The sequence below is a fragment of the Ictidomys tridecemlineatus genome, chromosome 6, assembly GCF_052094955.1.
Source record: "Ictidomys tridecemlineatus isolate mIctTri1 chromosome 6, mIctTri1.hap1, whole genome shotgun sequence".
NCBI classification, from domain to species: Eukaryota; Metazoa; Chordata; class Mammalia; order Rodentia; family Sciuridae; genus Ictidomys; species Ictidomys tridecemlineatus.
The window spans coordinates 95,141,767-95,166,154 of record NC_135482.1 but is presented as its reverse complement, the minus strand read 5'-3'; the positions used below and the strand labels follow the sequence as shown (position 1 = coordinate 95,166,154).

General features: G+C 43.5%; 1 protein-coding gene across 2 annotated transcripts; it reads left to right on the top strand.

Moving 5' to 3' along the window:
- Bcl2l14 (BCL2 like 14) lies at positions 1-22,830 on the top strand. 2 transcript variants are annotated; one of them, XM_078015225.1, is made up of 6 exons: positions 1-97; positions 7,387-7,825; positions 12,045-12,266; positions 14,428-14,498; positions 17,888-18,154; positions 22,069-22,830. In XM_078015225.1, exons 2-6 carry the CDS (start codon positions 7,393-7,395, stop codon positions 22,105-22,107), a joined length of 1,032 nt encoding a protein of 343 aa, XP_077871351.1. In that variant the 5' UTR covers positions 1-97; positions 7,387-7,392; the 3' UTR covers positions 22,108-22,830. The 2 variants fall into 2 exon arrangements, with proteins under 2 accessions (XP_077871351.1, XP_005331969.1); XM_005331912.3 differs by lacking the exon at positions 1-97 and adding an exon at positions 158-351.
- The last annotated feature ends 1,558 nt before the right edge of the window (positions 22,831-24,388 follow it).

The following is a 24,388-nucleotide window of genomic DNA, read 5'->3' as shown; positions in this document are numbered from 1 at the left end:
GTATTAGGAAAGCACCATCTCGTTGCTTCTACTGGCAACCAAAGTGTCTGGTAAAGGATACAGAAATTCCTTTTGGAGTCAAATGACATAAGCAAAGGTTGGTGTTCCTTGGGTGAAAAGGCTGAGGGCGGGGTTTAATAAGGAAGTGGCTCTCTTCCCCAAACTTCCCTTCAGCCTTTCGCCCTAAACCTGAAGAGGCTGCTCTCTGGAGCTTTAAGTCACATAAGCCTTTCTAAAGGAGAAGCTAAGAAGACCTGTGCAGAGTTGCTTCCTCTTAAGCTTTGTGGAGAGATAGAAATAGCCACAGTGTCACCTGCCCTGCCGTGCCACCGCTGACAGCTTCCAGACCAGGTAACAGCAGGAGGCACCAGTCTCCTGCTCAGCCTTCTCAGGGGGACAGGTGGGGCTTCAGCCCTGGTTTGCCCAAGAAGGCAGAACTCAGGGAGTGATTGACTGGCTTTATTACAAACTTATTATGTCTGTCTCAGGAATCAAAATGACATTGAAAATCTAGTTAATGGGGTTTCCAGGAAGCATGAGAAAGGTCAGTCATGAAGGTTTCTCTTTCATTTCTCTTTGCTTCATTCAAAATATAGAGATGTGAGGTGTCAGGAGTCGGGTTGGCGTCTCTGAGTCAGAGTTAGCATAAGCCTCACAGGCCTTTTGTAGGAATCTCCCAGGTTCTGAACCCAGTGCTCAGGGTTCATTTATAGTTTATGTTTCCTTAAGTCCAGAAGTTGGGCTTCTGTAAAGTGAAATGTCCTCAGGAGAGAGTTTTAAATAGACAGTTTAATTAATAATATGCAACTGGTTGAGTCCCTTTTTTTGAGGGGGGAGGGGTACCGGGGATTGAACTCAGGGGCACTCCACCACTGAGCCACATTCCCAGCCCTATTTTGTATTTTATTTAGGAATAGGATCTCACTGAGTTGCTCAGCACCTCGCTTTTGCTAAGGCTGTCTTTGAACTCCTGTCTCGGCCTCCGCAGCCACTAGGATTACAGGTGTACACCAGGGCATCTGGCTAGTTCAGTCCCTTTTCCACATTATGCTGTCCTCTTTCATTGTGTGTATAACAAGGTACATGAGGACTGAGAGTTGGTCAGTGGCTGGGTGCTGCTGCCTGGCTGACCCCTCCCCTGGAGCAGGGACGAGTACCTTAAAGGGGACCTGGGTACTCATCCTAGTCCTGGCAGTCCCCCGAAGGACTTCCTTGAATACAAGGCTCAGATGAAGTGGGAGAGCCATCTGCTGACCCTGGAGAAAGCTCGCTCCTCCCTGAGTTCCCTTTCACACACTGAGCTCCTTCTGTGTGATGAATGTGACCTGAGGCTTCATTTAACTTCTTTGTATTTAGCTTCAGTGGCAAGAAGTTAAGGCATTGAGCTTAGCTTCTAGGGCAGGAAGCTAAGGCATTTTGCCTTATTCCTCATTTCACCTTCAGGATTAAAGAACATGTTACTTTGAGATGGCAAACAAAGCAGAAAGGAATGAAGGCCTGGAGTGTTCTAGAGTGAGGGGAAGGGAGGAGGGCAGCCAGCCTCCACAGGTCAGAAGGGCCCAGGGTGCTGAGGACGGGGCTCGAGGCAACTGGACAGATGCGACTTACGATTTGGGATAGGAACCTCCCGTGGGAAAGAGCATGGATACCCCGAGTTACACTCACTTCCCAGCTGCATGTTCAGGGCAGATGGAAGTCAGTTCATTTGCTGGGCCTGCCACCCAAAGGGTCTCCATGTCCCCCACCTCTGAGACAGGCAGAGGAGAAGAGAACCAAGGGTAGGTCCAAGCTCCAGCATAATTGGGGCAATAGGTTGTCGTGAGGTCTCAGTTGTCATTTCCTCTGTGTGCTCATCCGTTACCCACCATACGAAGGGAAGGGAAATCCAACCTCCACAGAGGTAGAAAAATCCCAAAGTGCGTCTGGCAATCCCCAGAGCTTAGAGGTTCCCTTCGGTTAGGTTTTCTCGGGGAAGCTTGGTGCAAGCCATACAGTCGTGTTCCCCAAGGACATGCTGGGGAGACGGAAAGACACGGGGGCCTTGGCCCATTAACAGGTTGGAAGGAAGAGTCCTCAGAAAGGAAAAAATGTTCAACAAAAGAAGCTCTGTGACCTTGGCTTCTGGAGAGTGGTTTTTAGATCCAGGCACAGTGGCACCTGCCTATCATTCCAGTTTCTCCAGGAGAATTGCAAGTTCAAAGGCAGCCTCAGCAACTTAGCGGCCCTAAGCAACTTAGAGAGACTCTGTCTCAAAATCGAAAATAAAGGGCTAGAATGTGCTCACTGGTTAAAGCCCTGGGTTCAATCCCCAGTACCCACCCCCAACAAAAAAAAAAAAAAAGAAAGTGTGGGTTTGTTACTGATAAGGAGAAAGTATATAGATGTAAGGTGTTATAAGTAGGGTTGGGTCTCTGAGTCAGAGTTAGCATAAGCCTCATAGGCCTTATGTAGGAAGTGAAATCTCCCAGATTCTGAACCAATGCTCAGGGTTCATTTATAGTTTATGATTCCTTAAGTCCAGAAGTTGGACTTCTGTAAAGTGAAATGTCCTCAGGAGTTGCTGAGAGCAGGTTGGATCAAATATGTTATAAACTGACTTGCTCACCACTGCTTTAAAGTAAGACTTAGCTATCAATTAAGCAGGAGCGCTCGCTTACCCTTCTTCAATACACTTGAAGTATCTTACACATTAATATCTTTATGTCTGCATTGTTCTCTTCACTCATGTATATTCCAGGCTCTGGTCACAGCATCCTGTCCCTCCTCCCTCATTCTACGGCCACTTTCTGCATCCATGGCCTGAGCAAGTGTTGCCTTCCTTTCTGCTTCTCTCACTCTTGGCTTTGCCAGTTGATCGGGCCAAGTCTTCAGTTCCTTTCTAGCCCATAAAACACCAGATTCTCATTTATGAAGTGAAAGAACCACAAGCACCATTTTGTCCTTAGTGGCTCCCACCAACTTTTTTTTTTTTTCCTGGAGATTAAACCCAGGGGTGTTCTGCCACTGAGCTACATTCCCCAGACCTTTTCGTTTTTAATTTTGAGAAAGGATCTCTATAAATTGCCCTGGCTGGCCTGGAACTTGTGATCCTCCTGCTTCAGCCTCCTAAATAGCTGGGATTATAGATGTGCACCACTCTGCCCTGCAGTCCCCACACCTCTGATGCTGCTCCTGAATCAGCATTTAGCAAACTTATTTCTCAAAGAAGCCAGACCCTTCCTCTCTCCACTAACAACACACACTCAAGACAAGGGCTCACCCTTCCTACCCAAGGACATTCCTCCTACAGGACCAGAGTGTACTTCCTGCCTACTGTGTCTGGAGATGCCCAATTTAAAAGGAAGCATCATATTAAAAACCTCATGAAACCTGCCTTGAGAAATTCCAGCTCTGGTCTTTTGCCTGGGCTCAGCCTCCTGCCCACTGCACCTGCTGCTCATCCTTGTGACCATTGAACCCACTGCAGCCTCAATTTGTTTTCAGCTGATTCTCTTGCTTGTTTTCAGTTCCTCCGTCTCAACCCTCAGTCCACTTTATTCATACCTCAGATCTCGGGATTTCTCAGCACATCCTTCATTCACAGGGTTGTCAGAGTTAACAAATAAAAATACAAGGCTCCCCATTAAGTTTGAATTTCAGGTACATAACAAATTTTTATTTTTTAGTTTAATATAATATTTTATTTGGGACATGTTTATACTAAAATTTACTTGTTACTTATAAAATTTATTTGTTCAATTTCAAATTGCACCAGATATCCTGTGTTTCACCTGGCAGCCCTATAATCATTCACTCACTCATTCATCAAATATTTATTGAGCACCTGCTATGTGTCCAGTGCAATACTAGGTTCTGGGAAAGTCAGCCAAAATGTCTTCATATTTTGCAGTAAATATGCTCTTATCATATATGCATATGTATTATATATGCTTACAAATGTATAGACTTTTTTTTAAAGAGAGAGTGAGAGGGGGGGAGAGAGAGAGAGAGAATTTTTAATATTTATTTTTTAGTTTTCGGCGGACACAACATCTTTGTATGTGGTTCTGAGGATCGAACCCGGGCCGCACGCATGCCAGGCAAGCACGCTACCACTTGAGCCATATCCTCAGCCCATGTATAGACTTTTTCAAATAAATACTTTTGAAAAACATTTAACAAGATTATTGATATTTCCTCAGAACCATCTAAAATACACATATTCAGATCTCCCCTATTGTCTCAAAAACATCTGTACCATTGCAAGGTAAATAGGTTTGAATTTAAATCTAAAGAAAGACCATTCGTTGTGTGTGACTGATAAGTTTCTTAAGTCTCTTTTAGTCTATAACAGTTCCCCTCTCCCCTTGTGTGTGATTGTATGTGTGTGCATGTGCTATATATTTGCTGAAGAAATTAGTTCATTCATCTTGTAGAATTTACCATATCCAGAATTTGTACCATTGCTTCCTTATGTCATCAGTTTATTCCTCTATCCCCTGCATTTTCTGCAAACTGTACTTACATCTAAATGCTTGAATAATTCAGATCTAACTTTTTTTTTGCATCAGGTAAGGGTGGGCACGAAATAGTTGTCTCACCTTCAGCAAAGAGAAGATTGGTCATTGGGTTCAGGTGCTGTTGATATGATCCAGACTTTATCCTGTATATTTTCAAGAGATCATTTGGCTGATGATGGAGTCTGGGTTGGAGGAAGGACAGGAGGGAGAAAAAAAGATCTTGCAGTGTTCCAGGTCAGAGACGATGGTGGCCTGGAACAGGGAAGTAGGACTGAGTGTGTAGGAACACAAAATGTGTGACAAAGTCAGGACCAGGCTACATGCTAGAAGAGGGAGACCAGCTGACCTGTAAAAGGTACCTGTGGGAGGAGGGGCAGAGGTGGAAAAGGAGAAAGGAGCATGTTTTTTGAGACACTGAAGTGACAGAGCCAAAGTTCACCTAATACAAGTGGGAAATTGGGAGAGTCAAGGGAAGACAGATTGTCAAGTGTTGCAATAGGTCAGAAATGTGAAGAAACAGAAGAGGAGGAAGAAGGAGGCTATGGTCCCCATTCATGTCACATTCCTCAAGTATTACACAAGCTTACACTCACTTACCTGAGGCAGGTCTGTAGTGCTTGCAAGAAGTTGTGCAAATTTGTCTGCATGTGTAGTAGGTGTGTTGGGTTCTGCAACTCTGCCCATTGCTGCATTGGGAGATCCATTTCTGCCCCTGCATCTTCACCTGACACTTTAGCACAGCCCCCTGCAGCTCCCCAACCTCACTTCCATCAGAATTCACCTAGCCAGGCACCATTGCTTTCTCAGGGCCCCGTGAAGGAGCTGTTCCTCAGCTGAACAGCTCCTATTTCAGCCAGCAAGAGCCTCTTTCAAATACAGGAAGGGAAACCACGATGGGAAGAGGAAGCAGCCGCAGACCTGCAGGGAAGATATTCCAGCCCCTGCAACTCCTTCAAATAGCAGAACTAGAGAATACTCTCAGTCTAATATGTAAACCAAGTACCAAGGCGACTGACATGCCCAGGGACATAGCAAGTTAGAAGCAGCAGGACCCTGGCTGTGGTCCTACAGACACCTATCCAATTTTTCTGTACCACATCACACCACTTTAAACCTGGACTGCAATTACTGTCCTATTCCTTTACAGGTTGGTCCTGGTATGACAGGGTACAGGGGGGAAAAAAGGAGGGGCCTGCCGGTCCATCCCATCAATATCACTACAGCTTATTTACCATCGTACCAAAAGATCAGTAGGTGCAGTAAGAGAAGGGAACCTGGGTCAAAGTCATGCCACTGACAGAGCCAGAGGGCCTGGTATGACAGTTACACAGTCATGTGCCACATCAGGACATGTTGGTCCACATGGACCTGGATATGAGGATGGTCCCATAAGATTATATTGCCAAGTAACGTCATAGCCCTCTTAGTTTGCACAAAAGCATACCGCATTCACACAATGAAATCACCTAACAATGTGTTTCTCAAAACACATTCCTGTCATTAATTGATGCATGCATGATTGTTTGTAGTAGAATAAAAGAACAGCTACCACTTTTGAGCAAGATTCTGTGCCAAGACTTCTCACGCATTATCCTGTACCCTCACAATATTCCTGCAAGATGACTATTATGATTTACAATTTACCTACAGATAGATCAAGTTCAGGGAGATGAAGTAATCCACCCTAGGTCAGAAAGGTATCACTGGCATGGCCAGGATTCGAACTCAAGACTATTGGACTAAAAGCCTGAGTTGTTTTCCAATATATCTACTGGCTGTGAATTTTAACCCAGTGGCAGACAAGTAGAACTGGGCTTTCTAGCATTAGAGACAAAAAAAAGGTAAATGTAGTCCTTAACCTATAACAGAAAAAAGCAAAGAATATTATTAGCAAAAAATAAATGTTTTCCTAGCAGGAAACTAGAAAGAAATTACTTTATGAAAGCTTGACCAGGGAAAAAATTGGGAAAAAAAATCAGTTCATTATCTCTATTTAATTATTTGGATGGAAATCAAGATGAAACACTTCCATTCCTGCCATTTAGAGCGTGTTCCATGTTTATAAAGCATGCCTGTAAACAAATCACTCTCCCACCAAAACAATGACAATGGAAAGCTCTCCATTGCCTCCATCAGTGCTTTTCAAATGTGCAATAATAACAACAACCACAAGAAGATGTTTTTATGAGATGAAATCTTACATGGAATTCCAAATAGAGCAGGAAATAGCATCAAACCTAGACAAACTAAAGCAGAGGGCACAGGACAAAGGAGAGAGGAAGGGAAGGGTCAGTGGGCTCAGACATTGACTGGCCTCCCCCTTTGCTCACCCATCCTCTCCCAAGAAGACCTTTCCTCCCTTCCTCAGCCCTCTGGCTGCTTTTGAAAGGTACTGATTGACATGAGAAAATGCAAAGCTGTATTGCTGATGTTCAAAGGCCTCCACAATCCAGTCCTGATTTATCTTCCCTCCACTAAGTCCAGGTATCCCCTCCTGATGCCTGCCATCCTCACACTAGTCTTCAAACAAGTCCCCCACTCTACTCCCTGTGCATTCAGTTCTTAGCCCACTGTCTAAACCTTCCATCTTTCAAGAAGCCCTTACTGGCTCCTCTGTTTGAAGCTGACCTGCCTCTACCCGATGTGCTGGGCTACCCACAGTCTTCATTACAGCTCTGATCTCATTCTCTTCCTTTGGAATCCATGCTCATCTCTCTGTTCCCACCACAGTCAGACTGTGGCGATTCCATCTCTGCTTTATCCCTGGCTGCCCAGCAAAACAGAATAGGTGCCCAGGAAGCGTATATTGTCTTCGCCCTCTCTCTTACCCTACAAAGAATCAATGTCACCACGCAGGGAAGGAAACGTGTGGGCTTTGTCGTTACAGCCCACCATGTGCAGCACCAGCACCTGTGACCTAGAGGACATCCCCCTGGACGATGACGACCCCAACAGCATAGAATTCAAAATCCTGGCATTCTACACCAAACACCACGTCCTCAAGAGCGCCCCTGCTGTCTTCTCACCCAAGCTGCCAAGGACAAGAAGTCTGTCCCAGAAGGGCCTGGGGAGTTGGGCAGCGGAGTCATGGACTCAGATGCCATGGCCTTGCAGACAATCTTCATCGAGTGAGAAGCCCATACAGCTTGGCAAGAAGAAATCTTCTTGGAAAACTCTCTTTGGAGGAACGGAGAAGGAGGAGAGTCCACAGAGTTCACCTCAGTTCTGTTTTCAGGGCCCCGTGGAAGTGGCACCTCAGGGTGGTATCCACGGTCAGCAGTGGTCCTGGTCCCGTTCCAGTGTGGAACGGCACCTGGATAATGGAGGTAAGCTTCGGGAACTTTTTCTCTCCCACACCCAAATCTTTCCCCTCTGGATGTGCACAACAACTCATCTCTCCCACGTGGGAGAGACAGGCCTTGGGGCACCCCTGCCGCAACTTTCCAGTTGGGTAGTATTCAGTAATAACTGCCCCACTCTGCTCCAGACTGCAGGAGAGGAAGAAGATGGCAGTGAGGAGTGCCGGGACTGGTTTCCTGGCTCCACTGTCAGTTAATAAGCTTGCTGCTCAAATGCCTAATCCCCTGAGCCACACAGCCACAGGGAAGAGCCCCGGCCAGGGGCCAAGGCTGCCTCCCTTCTCAAGTTAGCTGACCTCTTAGGCCCTGCACAGGGTTTCCGTCTGCAAAGATGCCCACACTTTCACAGAAAGCCCCCTGGATTGCCCTGGGTAACTTGTTGATAAAGAGTCAACAGGTGGCAGTAATGTCTCGTTTTTAAAATACGACTGTCCTGATTTTCTTGGAGAATCAGCCCACAAGTGAACAGCTTGAGAAAACCTGTTAGGATCAGGGAAATGTCCACTTCCTGTTAGACTTGTAGACACCTAGACCAGGGAAGATCAGGGTCAGGACTGCATGGGGGACCTTTTGGCACAGGTAATATGAGGGCCTGGCCAAAGGAAATGCAGAACCTGAACCTCTCAGAGATCATCCTTAGGCCTCTGTCTAACCTTCACAGCAGGGCATCTGCGCTCTGCACTCTGTGCAGCTGGGGGTGGCAACCGTGACTCCACTGGACCAGTGTGTGTGTGTGTGTGTGTGTGTGTGTGTGTGTGTCTGAACCCTGCAGCAGACAGAAAGTCCTTCAGGCCTACCATGTGGATTGTGCTAGAGACCAAAGGTCTCCACAGACTTTCATCCTTAGACATTTCCTGGGATAAATGACATTTTGTATTTTGGTATTTACTAAAGAATCACATGCCCTTGTTTAATTTTCTGAAGTTTCAAAAGTAGCTTCTTTGCTTTTTTTTGAGGGGGGGAGGGGGTAGGTTAATAAAATTAACTTTTATTTGAGATTAAGAATAAAATATTAAATTTAAAAAGCAGAGGGTTTATAAGCTGAATAATATCTATGGCTAAAATACACACACACACACACACACACACACAAATCTCCTAAGGAAACTTTGCTTTAAACACTTATGTACAGCTCATCTTCTCTTCTCCCTTTTCTCTCTCCTCCCTTTCTTGTTGAGTTAATTATGTAGTTTTTATGTTAATTGTGTTGGTTTTACTGGGTGTGACCCAAAGGAGCCTCACATTCTGTTTCTGTGTTGCCACACATCAGGCAGAGCTTAGTTTCACCTGGTTCTTTTAACTATAGGCTACAACATAACCTTGTGATGCCTCCAGTACTCAGATCCAATCTTCAGTGGCAACAGTGAGGTACATCCCAAGACCAGAACGTTCTGGTGAGAGTTCTCAAGATGTAGAGAAATGGAAGTTAACACACATCTTAACCTATCAGCCCAGATTCTGTGACTTGTGAATCTTGTTTCTCTACAGCTCTGATTTCTTATGTGGACTGTTATAGTTAAAATTAGGTTCAGGGCTGGGGTTGTGGCTCAGCGGTAGAGTGCTTGCCTAGCATGCGTAAGGCCCTGGGTTCAATCCTCAGTACCACGCAAAAATAAATAAATAAAATAAAGGTATTGTGTCCAACTACAACTAAAAAATAAATATTTTTTTTTTAAAAAAAGATTAGGTTCAGCAAGATTGAGTGGAAAATCCACACAACTATGGCTTAGATAACATAGAGGTTTACTTTTCTTTCCCATAAAAGAAGACCAAAGCGTGGAGGCCCAAATCTGATACGGCTGCTCCATGAAGTCATTAGGGATTCCTAGGAATTCTGCCCCGCCTCAGCTAGTGACTTCCAAAGTAACTGCTCAGATCTCAACCAGTCTATCTACATTTTAAGCAGGAAGAAAAAGGAAACAAGGGAAGGTCCCAGGTGCCTAATTTCTAGATAATTCAGCTAGATAATTCAGAGAGCCTTCTTGAGACTTCTCCTTATATCTCATTTGTCACCCACTGCTGCAAGGAAGGCCGGGATATATTTGTTTGAGCTGGGTACCACAGCTGCCTTTCACATTTTCCGAGACTATTACTAAGGAAGGAGAATATGGATGCTGAGTGGGAAATAGCAAACTCTCTATATGGAAATCACACCCAGATTCCCTGCCCTTTCTCTTTAAAGCTAATGTCTCAGGTCAAGGACTGAGAAGCACCTTCCAAATCCTGCTCTCTGCTCTTCTTGGCCCCACAATATCCCCCAAAATAGATGCTCGAGGATGGACAGACTTTCTGTTCTCTCCTCACCCCCATCCAATATTCCTTACTTATCCGATAGGACCATATCTAGAATCTTTCCTCCCTTCATTTTTTTTTTTTTTAAAGTGAAGGTATTCTGGATGGGAATGTTAGCTAGCCCATCTGAGAAAGTTTTCATCTAACTTGATCTGAACATATTTCCTCTGCATCCTCCACTCATGTTCACAGATCCACAGAAATGAGCACACTAGCTACAGGTTAGTCTAATAGGCACTGGGTACTCCTAGGCCTGCTGGTGAAATTGAGATTACCCTGGTTGTGCTAAAAGTGATGAGGAACAGCCTTTGAGGCTCTTCATCAGCCTGGCCCCTCATCGTGAAGGTGGACACAGGGTGACTTCAGGTGGGAGAATCACACACTGATACCCCTAGAGAGGCTGTGCAAGGTAACAGAGGGAGCACATGGTAAGCTGTCCTGTCTCACCTCCTGATAAGACTGCACACTTAGCTTGGGAAATCAGCTTCTTGCCATTTCCTTGTCAGGGACCACGGTAGCCAGTGTGGAGCAGGAGGTTCGTTTGGCTGCAATAAGGTGATTTTAAAGTGGGAAGTACATTTGGTTTGGTTGTTAAAATGAGAAGGAAGAGTACTGACCCTTTTCCCCTTGACTTCTCTCTAGTTCACTCCTTACCAGTTTTTGAACCCTGTGGTTTGAGCATGGGGAATACCACTTTTTTAAGCCAGGTGTCCACCTACGGAAGGCTTGATAGGTAGAGCATTATCTCCATGGTCCATTGGTGAGTGGCCAGTGAAGGCAAAGAAGGGCGCTGAAGCTCTCATGCTAGGGAAGAATGCCAGGGACAGAGGATTGGAGATTGTCTTGGCAGACCTGCCTGTTTCTCTTATGACACATTCCTCCCAGGACTTAGGCCTTGTCTCTTATCTATCATGATTTACAGAGTCTAGGATTTCCCCTGGGTATATCAATCTTCTGGCCAAAACTCTACTCCATGACTATCTTCAAGTCTTGTGAATAAGCTAGTGTTATTTTTCAAATAAGACATGATACAACTCAGCTGCTCCATATGGCACCAAAGACAGAACCTGTGCAAGCTTCTACCAGTTAAGAACTTAGTGACACATCAATAAGGAAAAGTTTACTACCCAACAAGTTAGCCAGGTACCTGCCCACCACGCTCTACCCCATCCCCAACCAGGTATAAAGTTGACTTGTCTTTGGCTGGCTACAACATTCAGGGGGTCAATGCCATGTAAACTTTCCTGTTCCCAAATGCTTTATCCTCTACCTCTGCCTGCAAATGCGCAACCCTTTTCGTGGATTATAAATTCTTGAAGGATGGGTCGCACTCTGTGTGTCCTTGTTTACCCATAGGCGTTAATTGAATGCTTCCCAGTGGACACGGAGGAAAGACGTGTGTGATTTTACGAGCAGGTGGAATTAAGTGTTTATTTAATAATGAATTTAGGCGATGAATATGGCCTAACATCTTGGACATTTCCCAAATCAAAACAAAATAAAGAATAAAAATAAAATCATAAGGAGCATTCCATTAAAATATTTCCTTTTGTGTGTCTTCCTTTGCAAAGGGGAAAGGAGACCATAATTTGGAAAACGTCAGAATGAGATACAAATAGGTAATTGTTACAAGGGGACAATCATTCTTCTGAATATTCCTCCTGCATCCCAGCTTCTGCCAGGCAACTGCCAGCCCTTTCTGAAGAATGATCCCTACACTCTCTCTCTCTCTCTCTCTCTCTCTCTCTCTCTCTCTCTCTCTCTCTCTCTCTCTCTCTCTCCTGGGCAATTTCTTCTCATTCTGGGGTGACCTCTTCATTCCAGGAAACTGCATATCAACGAGCCAGATGACATTCTGGGAAAGGCCACTCAGCCCCATTTTCTCTTGTTTCAGATGTGGACCCCAAAGTTGCTTCCATTGCCAACCGAGTGGCTGACATTGTTCACTCCTGGCCACCATCAGAAAGGACCCGCCTCCGGGGAGGAGGCTTGGAATTCAAAGATAAAATTGTGCGACAGGGTCATCGTACCCCAAAAGAAAGCTTAAAATTTGTGTCACAGGGTTCTCATACCCCAAAAGAAAGCTTAAAAGTTACAGGTACAAGTTCTAAGCAAGGTAAGTCTTCCTTCCGTGTGTTTGTGTCGGGTGAGTGTGCCAGGCAGAGGTATACAAGTATTCATGTGTTTGTTTAGCTCAGCGCTCTGAAACTTGCAAGTCTCAGCAGACCTGCCAGCAACATGCTCTAGGCACTGAGCTATAGTCTGAGAACTGCCCAAGGCACAGGGACGACACCAACATGAAGAACCCACATGCAGAGCTCACTGCTGAGTCAAAAAGTCTCCTTGCAGTGAAAGAGGAGGAAACCCGAAGTGTGCGTTCAACCTTGTCCTGGGAGATGTGGGATGCCTGATTAGATTGGACCCTGTTACCAATGGCTCTGGACCAGTTTGCACTGGATAGAGTTGGAACATCAACCCAGAGATTTGAATATTGCTTTGGGATCCTGTGGAAAAGGAGGGGTCTGTCAAAGAGCAGGTCTGGTGAAGAACATGAAGCAAAACTGAGAAGTAGTGACCAGACTAGGTCAGTTGTCACCAAAACCATAGCAATAGCTGTAGCTAGGGCTATAGGCCCCCACTGAGGCTTCGAGTGAGGAGTTGGAGGAGAGGAAGAGCCCTCTGAATCTGCCCAAAAGAAAATGTCGACACTTTATGGCTATCTCCAGTGCAGGAAGTGATGGGAAGTGATCTCCTACACCAAGCAGAAGCGAAGGTGCTCTTCCTCCCCAGGGAAGAATCCAGGGCTCTCTCAGAGCAGCCTTCCCAGAGGAAGGCGGCACCAGACTGAGCCGTCTGCGCTTGCTGCTCTCAAATAATGTGAGCCCCAGGTGTCCTGCTCCCCTCTCCCTTCACCAGACTGGCCACACCGATTCCCTGACCTCTCTTCTCTGATCCTCTTAATAAGTGGACAAATGTGGATTCCGTGACCTCAGGATTGGGCCATAAGTAAGAAATACTGTTCTCTCAGTAACTGGCCTTTCTCTGTTTGGATTTTATTCTATACCAAGGACCATTTTCTTTGCTTTCTTTTTTTTTCTGCTGTACTTGGGGTCAACACCCCAGGACCTCACACATGCAAAGCCAATGCTCTACCACTGAGCTACACCCCCAAACCATTTTATTTTTTTTCTTTTGAGACAGGGCCTCATTAAATTGCTGAGGCTGTCCTCGAACTTGTGACTCTCCTGCCTCAGTCTTCTGAGTCCCTGGGATTATAGGCATGTGCCACCATGCCACACCTCCAATGACTTTTCTCATCATGTTTGTTAGCAAGTTGTGAGACAAGAAAAATCAGTCTGCTTCCCTGGTTCCAACTGTACACTATGCAAAATGATAGCCATTTTCAGTCTATTTACCACTGGAGACTTGGGGATGGGAGGATTTATTAATTTCATTTATTTTATCCCACCTCGTTGTAGAGACATGGCATATCATGTTTATATTCCGGTCAGTTAAAAATCAATCAAATTTCAAAGAGAATATAAGGAGAAAACAAAAATAGGAAAATAAGATGGGTTTAGGAATTAGGTTAATCCCAAAATGGAGGACAGAAGATTTTTATCTTCCCTTAGATCTGAGCTACAAATTTGGCTCTTCCTGGTAGATGATACAAAGGTAAAAATTTGATCAAGTATGGAATCTGTGGTGTCCATAAGGAAAAACATCATTGCTAAAGAAAGGCTACAGACCAGAGGGACGGCTGGGGTGTAGGTCAGTGGTAGACTGCTTGTCTAACTTGCATGAGGCCCTGGGTTTGATCTCCAGCACCAAAAAATACATAAAATAATAAAACCAAAATAAAAACCAGAGGGAAATTTTTTTCTAATATCTTCATAGGATCATGTATCTTCAACAACATTCTTACAGTCAGAGGGGTGGGGAGGGGCTAGTGGGCAAGGAAAGAAAGGGCTGTAGAAGAGTCTCAGATGGTTTGTGTCTGATTAGAAGAAGCAAGGTAAAATTTATTAGCTAGGAATTAGAAAGCACTCCTCTTCCTTGATTTCAAACCAAGCCACAAGCATCGCCACTGAGAAAATTTAAGATTATTTTGTGCTTTTCTCTTCCTTTTTTAATTTTTTTAAAAAATTTTATGTGGTGCTGGGATTGAACCCAAGGGCTTATACATGTGAAGCAAGCATTCTAGCAATTGAGTTATATCCCCAGTCCCTATTTTGTGCTTTTCTTGAAAGAAATAACTGCCATTTTCCCCTCAACAGATGGAGAAGACCAAATAATATCCAAAATTGTTGAGCTGCTGAAATTTTCAGGCGATCAGTTGGACAGAGAGGTATGAAGTACCTTGAACTAATGAGATTTCTTTCTCTTCCATGTACCAGTGCACAAGAGTAGAACTGTACTCCAGGTTGTAACCTTATTCCTTTTCAAAGTTCTGGTTTCCACTTAGTCCTAAATTTTATTTCCCTTGGAGTCCACATTCATGCTGGCTGCATCTCAAAAATGAATCACTTTGGAAAACATAAGTAAACTTTCTGGAGCCTCCCTGGAATTTTTGGAAACTAGAAAAGTAGCTGTGTTATTGCAAGAAAAAAAAAAACACCAGTAAATTAAAATTTGCTGAATAGGATTATTAATCTCATTCCCCATGTAACTGATCCTCAGTGCTGTTTAGACTCTCCCATTTGCCCTGCAGCCTGGATATCTATGTTCCACAGGGGACCAAAGGCTGAAGACTTCTGAAATCATCTCCCCTACAGTTGCTGAACTATTTGTTGTCTGCTTAGAGTCTTCTCCTACCCATTTGGCCAGGGAAGCAGGACAGTACCACTTGGAGAACTTGGAGACTTCCTGTCATTTCCAAGTTGAGAACCATTTTTCTAATCAGGAACCTGTGAGAGTTGCTTTCAGAGAAAGGAGATGACAACCCCCCCACCCAACACACACACACACACACCCCAGTGTAATCACAGAGCTTCTCTTAAGAACGCCATCTCTTCTGTATCCATTTCCCCCAAGCTAAAGCAACATCTGTAGGGGCTGTCAATCAGGATCCGGTCTGTAGATGTTTGCCTTTGTTTTGCCAGGATCTATGGGGAGGAAGTCAGGCGCAGGGCAGCTTCTGCAGTAGGAGGAGACAGCAGGAACTAGTGGGCCACCCTACTCAGTCACAGCATGTTAACAGCTCTTCTCATAAGCTTTGTCAGAAGTGTGCCCAGAGGATGATGACCAGGAGGATGAAGGGCCTGGGAGATGGTATAGAATGAAAAAACAGGGGTATTGAAAGTTGCAGAATGAAAAACAGATGTATCAAGCTAAAGAAAAAAGAACTGCATGTGTGTGAGCTCCAGGGCCACATGGCGAGGTGGGCACATGCAAAGGAAGCAGGGACTGGAACGTGATACATGATTGGAGGACAACTCGAGTTTCTCCAGAGCCAGCATTATGGATTCAGAAGTTACGGGGCAATTGATTTCTTCCCATTGGAAGAATGTTTTTAGTTCTCAAGGCCACCCCTCAGGGTCAAGGGCCGCCTGTGAAAGAATGATATTGTCACTAGAATTGCAAGTGGGTGCCAAAAACTAATCAGCAGTTCAGACCTGAACTAGGAAGGCTCCTTTACCCCAGAGGTTTTTACAACCCTGAAACTCTGACTAGGCCACCTCCTCTTCCTGGCTTCTGAAGGCAGAGATTTGCAGTAGCCAAGCTGAGGTCAGGGAGGGGTGGTGTGAAGGTAACCCTTCTGGTTAGGAAGGAAGAGGCTTTCCTTTCCATCCCATAAATTCCCACGGTCAGAAACCTCGCTTTGCCTGATGCTTTATCTTCTTTGGTGGTATTTTACATTATTTATTTAGAAACTTTGGTTCTTATTCCCTTGGCATGTTTACCCAATTGAAGACTTTGGTGGGAACATAAGGTAGGTGTGACCTTGTTTTATGTGGCCGTGAGTTCCCACTGTATGGTGGGAAACTGACACTGAGGAGGGGCGACCAGCCCTGGCTGCAGAGCATCTGCAAAGAAGCTCTCCTGAGAGGCCAGGGCCAGGTGTGACTGAGAAGGGACAGAACAGGGGAGGTGCTCTGCAGAAGATGTTTTCTTTCTGGCATCTGATTCTTTCACGGTTCCGGCAGACTTCAGTCTTCCAAGTGCTGGCTAAGGTTTTGAGCCTCACTTCTTTGATTGGGCCACTAAAGAAGAGTCCTTTCTTTGTGTAGGAAGTTGGTCATTCCTGCTCAGATTTATAACTCAAATAGGACCCTGTGTCTCTGAAGTTGGGGGGAGAGCTTGGCTCAGGTAAAGGACACTATCGACCAAAATCTTCATATAGCATCTGACTCATTCCCCAGCTACCCCTGTTAAATATTTGCTGAAAATCTATTTAATGTGCCATTCCTCAAGGACAGAACTAGAGGATTTTCAAATAAGCATTTAGTGTCTGCTTATTGAGAAATCTCTGTTTTCACTTGGCAATCATCATACTAACAGACATTGCAGGAGGTGAAGCACAGAGATACTAGGCTGTAGGAATGGTGGGAGGTAGAAAAATGGGAAAGGAACCAATGGATTTGATTTTTTTAAGTGAACATGTGTACTTCAGGGAGGCTTCCTGAAACCTCCAGCCCCACAGAATCCTGAAAAATGATTGGCTTGGCATGTTGGTACATTACCTGTAATTCCAGCTACTCTCAAAGCGGAGACAGGAGGATCACAAGTTTGAGGTCAGCCTCAGCAACTTATTAAGAACTTCAGCAAGTTAGCAAGACCTTATCTCAAAATAAAAACTAAAAATAAATAAATAAAAAGGCTGGGAATATAGTTCAGTGGTGGAGTGCACCTGAGTTCAATCCCCAGTACTGCTAAATAAATGAAAAATTTAAAAAGGTGTAGGGGCATAGCTCAGTGTTAGAGCACTTGCCAGGCGTGTGCAATCCCCAGTCTCTCTCTGTGTCTCTTCTCTCTCTCTCTCTCTCTCTCTCTCTCTCTCTCTCTCTCTCTCTCTCACACACACACACACACACACACACACACATACACATAATTCCCAAAGCCCTTGCTCCACATCCAGCACTATGCTAAGTGTCCTACTCAGTTACCCTGTGTTATAGGTGCTATCATCATCCTGGTTTAGAGATGTCAAAACTAAACCTGAAAGGTTAGTAACTTCCCCAAAATTGCACAGCAAGGAAGAGAGGGGCAGAGGTTTACAAGTCAAGACAGTGACTTCTGAGCTTCAGATCCTGTCCATTTTTACCTCTAGTAAAGCACTTACCTCTGTTTTTTAGTTGTAAGTCCCGAGTAAGGGCCCGAGTCTCAATTCTCCATGGTCCCTTTCCACTGTAAGTGTTCGAGAAATATTGTTAAATGTTGAACGAATGGACTGTTCAATTTAATCACTTCTTTGTCCGTATGAAATGAATCCACAAAGCAGATCCACGCCTTTGTCTGGTTCTGTGGGACATTGTGCCATGATTGAGACCAGACTCAAGCCTCTTTCCATTGGTTTCTTTTTTTTTTATTTTATGTGTTTATTTATTTTTATGTGGTGCTGAGGATTGAACCCAGGGCCTCACACGTGCTAGGCAAGAGCACTACCACTGAGTCACAGCCCCAGCCCCTCCGTTCGTTTCTTTAGTGGCCCACATTGAAGCTAGAGAGTAGACTTCTGTCTGCCTCAGTGAGCCAAGTTGCCACTTTAGTGACTGCTTCTCCTCTCCCACACAGTTGAAGAAAGACAAGACTTTGCCAAGCAACCTCCAGGATATTATGTCCTACTCTGTTTTCAAGACTATCACAGACCAGTTCTTAGGGAATGTGGACACCAGAGGAGAATCAGAAGTAAAGGCACAGGGCTTTAAGGCTGCCCTTGCCATAGACGCCATAGGCAAGCTCACAGCCATTGACAACCACCCAATGAACAGGGTGCTGGGCTTCGGAACCAAGTACCTGAAAGAGAACTTCTCACCCTGGGTTCAGCAGCATGGTGGATGGGTAAGTGCATTTCTATTTTAAAAAAAAAAATGATTCTTCTATGAACTCAGAAGGAATGAGATGGAAAAGGTTCTTTTTGCTTTGGTTTGTTTTTAAAGTGAAGGGAACACATCTGTGAAGCAGTTCTCATGGATTTAGGACACTTGAGTGGCAAGAGATAGACACCATTGATGGAAACATACTTTTAGTGATTATCTTCATCAACCATAAATATTTACTGAGTTCTCTCAGGGTATGCGGGGGGCAGGGCTGAGGATGCCCAGAGACTGGTCAGATAAAGCAGGAAATGAGGAGATGCTGAGATATTAAATGTTTAGATAGATGTAATTTCTGTTTTCACAAATTCTGAAGGCAGCGGAAGTCTGGCAGTGAGACAAGGGTAGGGAAATGGAGCCTCACGCTCCCTGATACAGACTGTGGGGGCTAATCCTCATGCAGAGATTCAGAGGTCACGGTATTTTGTCATCACTACTTTGACCCACTCACTTTGACAGGGACATTGAGATACAAACCAAAAGGCAAAAGTTAAACTTTCATCTATTTTTACTTATCCAGTATCAATCAAAACAGATATCTTCTCCTCCTCCATCCTTTATCCCTGAGAGCTCCTTAAAATGGCCATGTTTAAATGCTACCCATTGCTATATCCCGGAACCTTTGATTCCCAGAGGCCCAGGAGGACAGGACTTTGCTCCACATTATCATTAATCCTCCTTCCATGAGAATGGTCCAGGGACCACAGGAAGCTTGAGTTCACACTAGGCATGCTCACAGTGACCCTGGGACCTCCAAACAGGCTTAGTCTCTTGGGTATAGGAAGAAAAGTGCAGTTGATCTTGCCTCCAGGGCTAAAGTGCCCACTATGGTCTTCAGTGGCTGCCCATTGGGATAACCTAGTCTACTGCTCCTTTCTGTCTTCCACTTTTGCACTGTGCATACATAAGTGTTATCATATATGACACTTAAGCGGCTGATTTGAACAACTAACCCCCTTATGCATTGTAAATCCAAGCTTCCTTAACCCATTCTGAAAGGAGTATAGATTCCTTGACAAGACTTTGGTTCTCCCTGATCTTCCTCCCTGGATCCCTTCATGGGATCTGACGTGGCCTCATCAGTCTCTGGCGGTAACACTTCATGGCTGCACGACAGTAATATACAACAATCAAATTCCCAGCCATGTTTCAAGTGTTCATTTTTAAATCATCATTGGTCCTATTACTGCATTTCTGTGAAGAAATGATAAGTATCAATTGGGTTCACAGGCCACCTCTCATAAGTCTATTTGACTCATTAATGCTGCTGAAATGTCATAAAAGTTCCATTTTAAAAAAAATTAGTGGGATGGATGCTGTGGAACAGGCCTGTAATCCCAGCTACTCAGGAGTCTGAGGCAGGAGGATTGCAATTTGAAGGCCAGCCTGGGTAATATAGTAAAACCTTGTCTCAAAAAGAAAAAAGGAGGGGGCATAGCATGGTGGCAGAGTGCCCTCCCAGCCCAATCCGCAGTACTACAAAACAAACAGTGGTTGAACACCAAAAGTATAACAACAACAACAACAAAAAATTGGGTTTCATTTTGTGCTTCCAAGGCCTCTACCACCAGCAAAATGAAAAATCATATCTGGGGGGTGTAGCTCACTTGTAGAGCATTTGCCTAGCATATGTGTGGCCTTGGGTTCCATTTCTAGAACTACAAAAAAACAAGAAATGAAACCCCACAGTGTAGGGAAAAGAAATACTTGCAAATCATATTTTAGTAATGATATATTCAGAAAATGTAATCAGCTCTTCCAATTCAACAACAAAAAGTAATCCAATTTTTAAAAATTTGGCCATTGATTTACATAGACATTTCTCCAAAGAAGGTATATAAGGGGTCAATAAGCACACAAAAGATGCTTGACACCTTCATTTCAGCAGTAGGGAAATGCAAATCAAAACCATGATGATCTCTACCCACCAGGATGGCTCAAATAAAAGCTGGTGAGGATGTGGAGAAACTGGAACCCTCAAACGCTGCTGGTTGAGTTATAAAATGGTGCAGCCCCTTTGGAAAACAATTTGTCACATCTCCAAAATGTTAAATACAGAGTTATGAGGGGCTTGGGGTGTGGCTCAGCAGCAGAGCACATGCTGAATGTGTGCAATGCTCTGAGTTCAATCCCCAGTACCACAGGAGAAAACAAAAACAAAAACACAAAGTGTTGCCAGTAGCACTCCTATAACCAAGAAAACTGAAAACACATTTCTACATAACACTTGTCTGCCAATATTCATTGCAGAATTGATTATTCACAATAACCAAGAAGGAGACACGTGAAATGTCCATCAACCAATCAACTACATGGTGCAACATGATTCTTCCATAAAAAATGAATAAAATATTGACATATATTGATAGTATATATATATATATATATACCTTAAAAACACCATGTTAGTAAAGAAGTCAGACCATATGTTGTATGATTCAATTTACAGGAAATGTCCAGAACAGGCAAATTCATAGAGAAAAAAAGTAGATTGTTGCCAGGAGCCGGAGAATGAGGAAATGGGAGTAACTGCTAACAGACATGAAGTTTCTTTTTGGAGTGGTGAAAATATTCTATAATCAGATGTGTTGGTTATGCAATTCTGAATATAGTGAAAGCAACTAACTTATATACTCTAGCAGGGTAAATTTTTTGGTATAATTTTATTTCAGTAAATATAAATAGTGGTTCTCATTCTAGTCATCAAAAAAGGAAAGAAAAATGAATACAAGTATTTTTATTATTTTAATTTGGCTTCTGGGGTTAGAAAATCAGATGTAGTTAGAGAAAATAAATTCTTCAGTAAAAATGCTAAAGAGGATTGCCCAAGGCTTTAACAATTGATGGCCCTAGTTAGTTCTCTATCCTCTGTAGTTTTCCATCCAAATTTTATGACTTATCCAGGATATCAGAAACCTGAATCTTAACTCTTGGCCATGGTTAGGTTTAATTTGGAACATATAAGTGGAAATTAGAAGAATGAAGAAAAAGAATGTGTGAGAAAGGACTCATTTTTCCAAACTGCCAGAAACGGATTGAAAAAATAAAAAGATGTTTATAAAAGAATCTTTATGAGCAGCTATGAACTGATATAAGCTATAAGGGTCTGAAGGAGATGTGGACCTGTGCTCCCTCTCTCTGTACAGGGATCAGGGGACGATTGGCCCCCAGTATCTTGGTGGCTCTCAGTGGTGCACAAGCCTCCTAGCAGCTCAGGGCTCCTAACTACCTGAACATCCCACATTTCCTAGGAATCTAATCTTCCCAACTGAACTACAAATAAGTCTATGAGGGCAGCATGATGTGTTTTACACCCCCTTTTATCTCCTATGGCTCACATCATTTTACTTACATCATAGATATTCAACCAATACTTGTGAAATAGTAAACGAATCAACCAAATGAATGGATAGCAACTCCATCACCCAAGCATGCTAATCAAGCTACCGTGAGATTTTAATTTACTCCTGGCCTCTTTTTCCTCATGGTGGGGGCACCGTTCATGTTGTTATTCTGCAGTCCACAGCCTCTCCTCTTTTCTTTCTGCAGCACTTCAAAAGGAGAAGTTTGCAACCTTCATAGTCATGAACCTTTTGGTACTTTGTTGAATTTTTAAAAAAGGCCTCCAAGCCTTCCCATCTTGGAGAAAAGATCCAGTCTGTTAGCCCTGGATATGTAACATAAGACTTTAGCTAATGTTTTCCTTGCAGGCATACCAAGGATGTCTGTCACCTTTCCAAACCCTCCCCCAACCCGAACATACTCTTCCAGCCTCAGGTCATGCCTGGGATAAGAGCAGAGTTAACAAGCATATGTTTTCACTTCAACGGTGAATCAAACTTGGAATTTTAAGAATTTATTTCTCTTTTCCTCTTCTAGGAAAAGATACTTGGGATATCACATGAAGAAGTAGACTGAAATATCAGATTTGTCATCATGGAATATTCATTGTCCAGTGGTGGTCCTGTGCACATCAGTCTCCGCAGAGACTTACAGGAAAATATTAAAATGTAAACAGCAGTCCTGTGACTCAAAAAGGCATGGGGAGAGGCTTTGGGCCTCTCTGGCTCACAAGACACAGATGCATGGTCTTGGGCTTTGACGTTGATGATTTTCAGGTCCTTCACTGAGTGTGGGAAGAAGTCTATAAAGATAAGTGGTCATTCTGCTTTCAAACATTCAGAACGGAAACCATCCTCCTGCTTCTGTTAGCTCCTTTGGAGATGTCTGCTGACCTCACAAGGATGAAATGCTAAATCATGCACATGTTTACTTTTTAGTTTCTAGTACTATTTATTTTTTAAACTACACTTGGAATGGACTAAAAAATGACATTTCAAGCCTACCTTTAGGAAGATGCTGTTATTTGTATCAGCAGACATAGCTGAAAGAAATTCTTAAATTTACTGTGTCCACTAGTTTGGAGGAGATACAGCTATAGATGCCTTTTTGAGCCACTTTTCTCAAAACATTTTCTGGCAGTTTGAAAGACTTCAATTTAGAACTAAACCACCATCGCCATGGCCTTCAACCTGCATCTCCCTGACATACCTCTACTTCACAAGGCCTCTGGAACCTCCTTTATTATCCTTGGTGGTAGCATAATGATTAGTAGCTGGTAAAATAAACACATAGAAAGACTACTGTGGAAAGAGTGTCTTTTTGGTTAACATAATATTAATGATACTAGGGTTTCTGTGAAGATCGAATGAGTTAATTTACATAAAGTGGAACAGACCTTGGTTGTAGTGTTAAGTGATTGCTTATGTTCCTTAATACGTGTGAGCCCTCCACTAAGCCAAAAATGTGCTCTTCTCTCAAAGCAGTCACTGATTTTCTGAAATGGATACTGTTCAGAATGAAGATTTTTAATAAGTGAAATATGTTTTCAATGGTGTTTAAGTCATGCTTTTAAAAAATACTATCATATGATAGGGTCTTACACATTTCTGGATTTCCAGCACCTATGATACAACCTGACATAAAACAGATGCTTAACAAAACTCTGATAAACAAAAAAATAAATAAGTCAATCAGACATACTTTCAGATTCAAGGGGAAGCTGGTTTCCAATAACTTATCACAATGAAGTGCATTATTCTTCTATTCTGTCATGTGAAAGTCACAAATGTTAGGAATAAAGGAGTCTATTTACAGATGGAGACGCCAAAGACTTCTCCTTCTCCTCCTTTAATCTAACCATGCCAACCTATTTGCCATTTCCAAAATGCAGTATGCAAACCTTGCACTTGGAGCCTTCAGAATGAGTGATGTTCTCTCTGCTTGAAAGTCCTTGCCTGCCTGCCTCCTTTCCCCCAAAAGACTCCAGCCCATCTTTCCAAATTTACTACTTAATTTCTCCCTTGAACCATTTACTAACTCTGCCTTGAATATCATGGGGGCTCTATTTGGATGAGTTTCCTCCAATAAATGTTCCAAAGCCCTCTGCATATATATGTTATACTTAACACAAGTGTACCGCAAGAACTGATTTTCCCCAGTCTTTCTCAGAGGATTATAAACTCTTGTAAACAGCATTATATCTAGTTTAGCTTTGTATATCTAATGCCAGGCACATTTCTAGCACATAACTGCAGAACCATACCCTAGCCTTGCTTCTATTGCTTGTAAATCAATGGAGTATGGCCCAAGATAGGCGTAGTCATTACAAGTTCTCCAAGTCTTTCCAATATCATCTGCAGCTTCTAGTCAAGATGAAGTGGTAGTGATCAGATTTCATTTCCTTCTTGAACCAACTAAATAACAGACAAAATAAATGAAACAACAATTTTCAAGACCTTGGCATTATTACCACCTGGACAGGTGAGAAACTAAGTGAGTTCATACTTTTGTTCTAGAGTATTGCACATTCAGTTTCCAGGCCATGTTAGAGAGAGGGGAACCCACTCAGGGGTCAGCAGTCTTTCTCAGTGGAGCAGGGAGAGCTGGGAGTCCAGGAGGGCCAAAGCAGCCAATATGTGCAAGGAAAATAAAGGAGAAAAGACTGGCACATGACACTCCAGATGTGCAGATGGTTCCCTTTAAGTCTAGAGGTGAGTACTGATCAGTACATGCATGTGAAGAAATTACCCACGGCTTGGGAAAGAACCTCCTGAAAATATTTAAAGGAATATTCTCCAAACTTACACAGAACAGGAGTAGTACCTATTTCAGCAACATGTTGAATACTCAAAAGAAT